General features: G+C 45.0%; 1 protein-coding gene across 2 annotated transcripts in view; it reads left to right on the top strand.

Moving 5' to 3' along the window:
- The first annotated feature begins 560 nt into the window (after window positions 1-560).
- The window catches only part of SALL3 (spalt like transcription factor 3), a 19,820-nt gene continuing 11,326 nt past the window's right edge, over window positions 561-9,054 (top strand). For both annotated transcript variants that reach the window (XM_033178495.1, XM_033178494.1), the window contains exon 1: window positions 561-697. In XM_033178495.1, the coding sequence (XP_033034386.1) occupies window positions 616-697 (82 nt within the window). In that variant the 5' untranslated portion in view covers window positions 561-615. The remainder of the gene's footprint in view (window positions 698-9,054) is intronic.

Below are 9,054 nucleotides of genomic sequence, written 5' to 3'. Positions count from 1 at the left end.
GCCCGAGCGGCCCGGGCGAGACAAAGGCGCCGGGTCGGAGCCCTGCCCGCGGCCGCTCGCTCCGGGAGGGGCCGCCCGGCGGCGGCGGCGGGGGGGCGCGGGCGGCGGCGCAGACACTCTATAAAGGGGCGAGCCCGGCGCGCCGGCGGAGACGGCGCCGCGCGGACGCCGCCAAAGTTTGCTGCCTGCGCCCTGCGGAGGGGCGGCCACTGCGGCCCGCGCCGCACCCGGGCCCCGCCAGAGCCGCACCGGGGGCGGTCGAGGAGCGCGGCGCCTGGAGCTCGCGATGTGAGGCGGTGCCGGGCAGCGCGCGCCCCGGTCCCGAGGCGCCGCGGCCCCCTCCTGGCCGGCGCGGCCGCTAATTGCGAGCGCGGCCTCATTTGCATAGGCCGCCGGAGTCCGCTGGAGCCCGGCCAATCGGCGCGGCCCTCCGCTAATGGCCATGCATTATTCACCAGCCTAATTGCTCAGCCCCATGCGCGGCCCGCGCAGCCGCCGCCGCCGCCGCCCCGCGCCCCGCGCCCACCCGGCCGCCCCGCGCCCGCCCCGCGCCGTCCCCGCCGGCCGCCCTGCTGATGCCGCTGCCCCGCGCGGGGCCCGAGCGCCGCTAGCAGCATGTCTCGGCGCAAGCAGGCCAAGCCCCAGCATCTCAAGTCAGACGAGGAGCTGCCGCCGCCGGACGGGGCTCCCGAGCACGGTGAGGGCCGGGGCTGCGGGGTGGCCGGGGGCTCTGGGGGTCTGGGGCTGCCCACCCGGGCTGGGGAAGCGCGTGCGGCGGGAGCGGGAGAAAGTTCCCTGCTTCCCGCGAGCAAGTGGGACAGTCCCGCGCCAGGCCGGCCGCGGGGACCCGGGTACTTCGCCGGAGCGCGCGCGACCGCGGAGAGAGTTGTGGACGAAGTAAACTTGGCTCCTCTCCTCGGAGTCGGGGAGCTGCCCGCGGAGGGCCCCGAGGCCGCGACCGGCTTGAGGACGGCTCGAAGGCCGGAGCGGGAGGGAGTCCACGGTGCCTCCGCCTCCGCGCCGCCCCTCGGAGTCTCTGCGCCAGGACGCTGGGGCCGGCCTCGGCGATCCCGGGGCGAGCGCTGCGGCGGGGTAGGCAACTGGAGCCCACTTACCGCTGGACGCGGGTCGGGGACCCCGCCGCCCGGCCAGCTTTGTTCGGCGCCTCGGGGGCCCGCGCCACCTCCCCGGCCCCGCCTGTGCCCCCGGCCCCCCGCACCGCCTCGGGTGACCCGCGGTGTCCCAGCGCGTTGACGCAGCCTGTGATCTTGCGAGGCCAGGAGAAGGTCGGGGGCTCGGCCCTGCCTAATGGCCGCCTGGGGAATTAAGCTGGGGGCGAGCGCGGCGGCGGCGGCCTGGGCCTGGCCCCTGCTTGCGGCAGAACCCCGGCGTGTTTCCGGGGCGTTCGTTGCAGGGACTGCGCGGGCCTTTTCTCTCCCGTCTTTTTGGATCCGCCGAGGCCGGGCGCTGGAGACGCCTTGGCAGTCATTTCGCTGGTAGGAGCTTCCTCTTCGAAACATCCAAAAGCGAAGGGCAGGCGCCGCGAAAGTTAGAGACTGGCGAAGGGCTGGACTTTCCAGAGTGGCCCCTTTCCCCGCAAAGTTTGGGGCGCCCCCACCCCCTTCGTCGAGTTAAAACCTCAGCCCGCGGCGCCCAGGCTTCGGCGCGCCCCGCGGGGCCCCCAGGGCGCCAGGATGGAGGGCCGAGGAGGGGCGGCCCCGCGACCCCGAGCCTGCAGCACAGCTCGCAGTAAAATAATTTGCTCCTTAAAAAAATAGGCAGGCCAACTTTTATGATTGACCTATTACAAGTTGTTGGAGGCAGATGGTGATCTTTTTACTCTGAGAATGAGACTGTCTGCGAAAAGGAAACGGGGCGGAAGAGTTTCCCAGCCAGTGGAGTAAAGTTTGACAAAGCAGGTAGACACCCATGTCGGATGAGAACGAGAGAGCATGCTTCTGACGCGGCTGGAGAATTAATGAATTAAATAAAATTAGTGAGCTCGCTGGGGTCTTTTTGTTGCGGTGGAGGTAAGGGAGTCTTATCTGTGTAGCCAAGTCAGCCAAGATTAGAACAGGCGATATGCTAAAAAGAAACGCTTGCATATGGTGGGTAGATTAAGGACAAAGAATCTTTTTGTCATGGAAATGGATTTTTTTTTTGTTTTGTTTACTTCATCACATAGAATTTCTCACACTTGGTTTGTTTTGTATCGCCCTCAATGACTACATGATCAAATGAATGGATTTATTTCTGCCGAATGAGAAAGACAGTCTTTCCTTCAAAAGAACTACATTGCATCCCAGTGAGGAATTTTAAAGCTTTATTATTGTGGCTCCTGAATAGCTTAAAATCGGCTTTCACAGCCGCCCCAAAATGCAACAATGTAAATACTTCTCAGCTTTGTAGGGTCGTTATCAAAATGTGCAATGTCTCCTTTTATTAAAGCATATTTTAATTAATAGAGTAAACCCCCTTGTATTTAACAATTAACAAGCTGAGGCACTGCTATTCATTTTTAATTTCACTTCAGAAATGTGAGCATGCTGAACTTAATAGTGTAAACATGTGGAGGGCTATATCGCCTATATTTGAAAGCCTAAGATGGGATAAATTATTCACAAGTTCTACTTTGAATTCCTCTTGTTGCTGCTCGAATTTATTTAGAGATGCAAAATATTCAGGTTTTTTACCCATGGTAGAATTAAAGTTCTTGTCAAGCCTGTGTTTTTTACAACATCCAGAGTTGTAATCCAGACGTTGCCACAGTTCCTGGTGATATTTTGCAACAGGCCCGAAATACCGTCTGGGGCTGAGTCTTGGTCGAGCAGTTTCCATGCTTGTTTGAGATAGTTTAGGCAAAGTATTTTTTTAAAGTTCTTTTTCATTTAATTATATTCGAAGCAGCTTGTTCAAGGAGCATAACAGACACACTGTTCCGTGTTAAGTCAAGGAATGCCCCATTTGTGTATTACTCGGTCGCACTCAGCATCGTTCCTAAGATAACTAAGTAAAAATTTTTTAAAGATAAATGGGTGTGGAAACCAAATTACTCCAACCTGAATCAGATCTCCTCAAAATTTTAATTTTGTTAAATGCAATGGAAATAAACAGACCGTGCCGGAAGTTACAAGTAAACTGAGTTTAGTGTTTTAGAAACAAGGTAAATAATTCCTTTGTATCACTCGGGGAGTGACATATTAATTAAAGCAGCAGGTCCATCTACATGCAGTAGAATGGAAAGCTACTGATAATGTCATGCAGAACAAATATTATATGCAAAAATGTTTAGTATAATGGGGGACAGAGATGCAGTCACATTAATTTACAGCACAAAGCCTGCATCTCTTAAAAAAGAATTATGATTTATTTTTGAAGCAATGAAAAGATTCTATACAAAAATAACTGGTGCTACCCAAACTTTATCACTACAGGAATTAAATATGATGTGTCTAGAATGAGAAAAAGTTAGGATAATTTATGTAAAGTTCTAAAGTCATCCTTTTGTACAAAAAAAATTATTGAGACATTCCTAACAGAAATTGTCTTTTAAAATTACTTACTTGCAAATGACCTCATTCCTATTTTAGAAGAAAAGGTGCTGCAGCTTTGGGATCCAGTTAACGTTGCACCACTAGTAATCCTGTGAGCCAGCTGAATATTTTTGTTCTAAGAAAAATTAATTAAAACTTCCAATGACAGTTATATGCCCACTAAGAACTTTAAAAGATACAATATTGCTATTCTTTATTGTAATAAAATATAATTTAAGAAAGATGTATTTTATTGTTAGAATATATGTATTTAAGAAGGAACAAAAGGATATTATAATTTAAAGCCATTTACCATCCTGTATTTTGTTTGTTAGCACTAATTGCTTCAAAGTGTGTGTCTCTTTTTCTGCCAGCTTAGAAGTATATGGCTGTCTTAAAAATGCTTTTAAACGTGTTGAGCATGTGATTTAAGAATTTACCAGTGGTATTCACAGACTGTGTTTGAATTAAGGGAAAGAAGCTCGGCCACCAGTGCTTGGCGCAGGATCTTTTTCTTTTATCTGTATATGCATGGTTTGCCCTCAGTGCTCGCCCAGCACACTACACACATTTACAATTCAGCATACCAAAAGGAACAATGCAGGAGCCACTTTCTAACATTCACAGGCAGATTGCTTTCTCTGAAACATGAAAGGTAAAAAGTAAGTAACCAGGTTGGGTGAGGGGAGAGGAAAAGAAGACTTTGCAAACATTTCTTTTAAAAACAACATTAAAAAACTTAACCTCTTTTAAAATGCACATTTCTGTGATCAACAAAAAAGCATGCCAATTAATTCCCACCTTAGAGACAGCTGATTACGTAACAGTTTGGGAATTTTATGTGCAATACATTTTCAACTTCCATGGCATATGCGTTATCCAGTGTTTTTAGATCTGTTGTTCAAAGCCAGAAAAAGGTATGGAGTAACAGCAGGAATTACTTAGCAAGCTGATTCTTTTTTGTATACAAGATGATGGCAAAAGTGGGTCAAATTTCACTTCCAACTGCAATCTCTAAAAAGCTGTACCATTCATCTCCAGATAGCCCTAAGAATATTTTCTTTTGGGGGGAATTAAGCAAAAGCACAACCAGGGCGTCTATTCTGTGTGCTGGCCATTCGCTGGAATTTAGCATTCTTACAACTATTGGCATTGGCTTTTATTTAAGTACAATAAAAATCTTCTTCACTTCTAATGAGGATGTGCGCCGTCTTTCAGTGCTGCCAGATAGTTTCAAGAAGCATAACTTCTAAATATAACAGGAAGGACTTTTGTTTTTATTAGTTTTTATTTTCCTACATGATTTGTTGAACAGTTACCAGAATATGACCAACATGTTTTAGTCTTGGAAGGACAGGTTTGTAATTACAGCATACCTTAATTACTACACATTTCAAACACAATGAAACAAAATGTATGTAAAAATGGAGCAATTTAATATTCCAGTAAACTTTTATTTTAAAAAACCTGTCTAGGGTTATTTCTCGTGTAATATCAACACATTTATGATTTAAAATGCAGCTAACTGACTTTCAAGCAAACCAGGCCAGTCATGTTCCAGAAAGTATAAAATATTAATTGTAATAAAATAATGGAATGGTCTCTATGTTAGAGATGAAGATTGATTTGTTTCTTAATTAAAGGGAAGAGTTCTCGAGACTGAGACGGTGTCCACCAAGGGGATCCAATAATGCCAGTGTGGCATCTAAATATTTTCCTCTGTGGGCCTGTCTTTTTCAATCACCTTCAGATTAGTTATGCTTACTATCTAAAATCCCTACTCCCTTTGCATTCTCTGCGAGCATTAGCAGCCAGCTCGGCGCAGAAAGCCTTTTTGTCTGATGTCTGAAAAGGTGGGGTTGCAGAGTGCTGGCCAGCTTCCGACCGTCTCTCCCTGAAGGTGGGTAGTTAGAAGTGCTTTGACAAGCCTTGCTGATTTAACCTTTGCCTGCTTTGCCCTGCCAGGGGTGGCCACTAGATGTCAAGCTCATAATACAATTAGTGCATCTGTGCTGTTGACCTTGGCAACAGGGCTCACCACTATTCTGTTAAGTGTTAACACTGAATCTGAGTGTTAACTAGAGATCCCGCGAGCTTGCGCCGTGCTGCACAGCTTCTCAGACGCCATCTAGTTCAGCATAAGTGTTTATAGTTCTTAAAGAAGAAGAGAAAACGGCTTTCTTTTGTGTAGCTATTGCATCTTGAACTGTTTAATTAACCCTGCAGGTGCCACGGCACTTTGTCGTGATCCGTCAGCATTCCTGGTCCTCTTTTTGAGAGTGACCTTCGCCGCACTGTTTGGTAATTCTGTTGTAGGATCTGTGTACGTGCAGAGTCACTGGCTTCAACGACCCAGGGCAGTGGCTTTTCCAGGATGACTTTTTGCGTATGTGCAGACTTTGCCTGTAGAAATGAAACGGTGCCATGAAGTGCTGACAAACGATGGAAATAATTCCATCACCTGATCCCGAGTAGCGGGCTGATGGTCACAGCTGATCATAGCCTTGTTTCTGGACCCAGCGTGGCTCATGTGCCCCTCTAGAGCTGTTTAGATGTAGGCATTGATACGTCTACGTGGTTTTGCATATTTATTTCTATGCATAGTGGATTTGAAAAACGGACAGTGTTTGGGTGCTTTCAAGTAGGCATGTCATGAAATAGCATGTTTAATTTCGTGTGTCAGATCAGTGAGACCACAGCCTTTGAATTTAAACCATCTGCATCTTCACCAAAAGTGATTTAGCAAAACCTTGTTTTCACCCCCTCATCAAATTTCGATTGCAATTGTTTGTGTCAGCTGACATATTTTCAGGTCTGTGTATTTTTCATTAGGCATAGATAGTGATACATGTGCATTCGTTGTGAGTGTGATTACAGCCTAACATCTACACGAAAGAACTATTGTGCAGCCTTGAAGTGTAACAAACATCGTATTATTTGAAGCAGCGTGGAGGGCAGATAGTTAAAGCAAGTGGAAATGCTGTCCAGCTCCCATCTGCATGTACCCATAAAGGCAACAGTGTCTCTTCCCGGGTGCTTCACTGCACAGGTTAAAAACTGCAGATGTTTTAAACAGAAGACAGTTGGTGACTGTGCCACAGGTGGTCGTGACTTAACACATTTGAGGTGTGGGCCACTGTGACGACGCGCGGGAGTGTGGGTCAGAGCCGCGTTGAGCATGGCAAGAGTGCCCTCCACTGTTCAGCGCTGTGTGCACACACTCCGAGGTCTCGGGGAAAAGGACAGAAAATGTTTCTATTGCGTCTGGAATTTCTTCTACATTGTTAAACACAGTAGGGGTCTCTATTTGTCTCCTCCTGTTTCACAGCTTGGACTCAGTATGTGATAATTCATCTTTCTTTATGGGATTCAAAGCTATCATAAGGAGTTAAAAAGAATTAATTTGCAAGAAAATAAGTGTCTCCTAACAATTTAGGAAAACTGGGAAAATGCTTTCTGGATTTTAAGAGATGGAAAGGCAAAGGAAAAAGTCCGTTTTCCTTTCCTGAAGATCCACGTGGCATTTTAAAGTTACTAATTGAAGTGGATAAGTTAACATCCCTTTCCCTGCACTAAACAATTCTGCTGCTTCTTTTGTTAATTGTAATGAATAAAAAATATGCAGCAAAAGTGTACTGAAGGTGAGCTTTTGAGATTGATAAAAAAAATTATAGAACAGCTATTTTAATACTACTTTGTAATTGGTTAGCTTACTTATAAGCCACTGTACTTGAAATGCTAAGAACTGTAGCTTGAAATTTTTGAAGAAAGCATTGTCTTAAATATATGTATATACAGCATATCTTAAGTTATACATTTCATAAACATAAAATGTATGTAAAAATTAAGCATTTTAATACTATTCCAAGTAAACTTTTTTTTTTTGAAAAAATTTTAGGTTATTTCTCATGTAATTTCTCATGTAAAACCAAATCAAAGGATTGGTTTGCTTGGAAATCACACAGCTGCATTTTACACACACACACACACACACACACACACACACACACACTACAATGATGTTTTTCACTTGTGGCTTTTAAAAGATGATCCAGGCTACAAATTCTGCCTGTCTTACTGGTACCTCGTTCCTTAGGAGAAAGGTAGATTCTGTAACAGACCAGGGATTAAAGCTGAGCGAAGACCAAAAACAGTCTGAGGGGTTCCTTTCACACCAAGAGTCACTCCTAAGAATAGGAACAGTTTTGTTAAACATTCTGTGTATATTTTATTAGTGAGAAGGGGAAAATACATGTAGTTTTTTAAACTATCGTCTTTGAAGCTACGCTTTTGTTTTCTCTGAAAGGTATATGGGGCCTTCCTCCCCTCTTCTGTATAACTGAGAACTACAGGAGGGAATGTGCACACGGTGACACAGACCCTGAAAATCTAGCTGTAAAAAGCAGATATTGGGATCGCTGTAAATTAAATGGAAAAAAAACCTATATTTTTATCCTGTGTAGTGCAGATGGCCAATGTGGCACCATGGGTGTGATGCTTAATTTGAGATCAGCTGAGGGGGGCTGTGGTGCAGCAGCTCCTGAGGCCTCCTTCACGTTCACATAGAAGCAGTACAGCAAATGGGTTGGTACTTCCTAAAAGTAGCCCTGGCCAAATATTCCCATTCACCAAGAAGGGAAGACTGTTCACTAAGTTCTGTTAGTTGGTGAACCGGTTGGCATTTTTCTTGACTTGTTCTAATATAATCCCATTCCTGCCCATCCCCTGCCTGTTTACAGTTTCACATCTCTTAGCTGTTGAACAGTGTGCAAAAAGTAAGTTCCTTTGACATTAATGATAACGTTTGCAATGCTTGCTTTTTAATTTGCCCCTTAAAGAGAAGAAGAAAATGAAAATTGCATTGGAAATAAATTTCTCAAACTTGTCACTGTTGTACTGTTGTTACAGTGCCTTGCTGACATGGTTTTGCCTTGACAAAAAGTTTAGGCCGTATTAATTAACATAGTAACTTATATTTTTGGAGCATACAGGCCAGTTCAAAATACAAGTTTAATTTTAAAAGATGGTTAAATACATTTTAATCTGACATATGATGGCAGGATTAAAGGGCTTTAGAAGTGTATATGATAAAATTGTGGACTAAATTCAGATTTTTCCCATATGGGTTTGCTTGTTATAGACAGCACTTAAACGTAAGTAAATAATGTCAGATTGGCACATAAACACTGTAATATATGCATTTAATCATCATAATGAGAAGGGCCATGGAAGCAGTTTATAAGAACTTATTTTAATTCTTCAGAATGCATCAGAAGTCAGCACTCAGTCTACAAGCCAGCAAAATGTCTTGCTACTTCTCAAGAAACTCTGCCCTTAGTAAAATATGTTCACTTTGGTTATTTCCTACAACCAGTTCAGTCAAGTGCTTACTATTGTTGTTTAATAACATTCTTAAAAGTATGCAGACAAAATTTCAATTCCATATGTGATTGTTTTGATTCCACATGTGAGTGTTTTTACCTGTATTTCTTTTATTCAGGGCTATGTTGTGAAATTCGTT

The sequence above is a fragment of the Trachypithecus francoisi genome, unplaced genomic scaffold (assembly GCF_009764315.1).
Source record: "Trachypithecus francoisi isolate TF-2019V2 unplaced genomic scaffold, Tfra_2.0 Lachesis_group19, whole genome shotgun sequence".
In the NCBI taxonomy this organism is placed as follows: Eukaryota; Metazoa; Chordata; class Mammalia; order Primates; family Cercopithecidae; genus Trachypithecus; species Trachypithecus francoisi.
The sequence above is the reverse complement of the archived record's forward strand: the minus strand, read 5'-3'. Positions and strand labels throughout refer to the sequence as shown.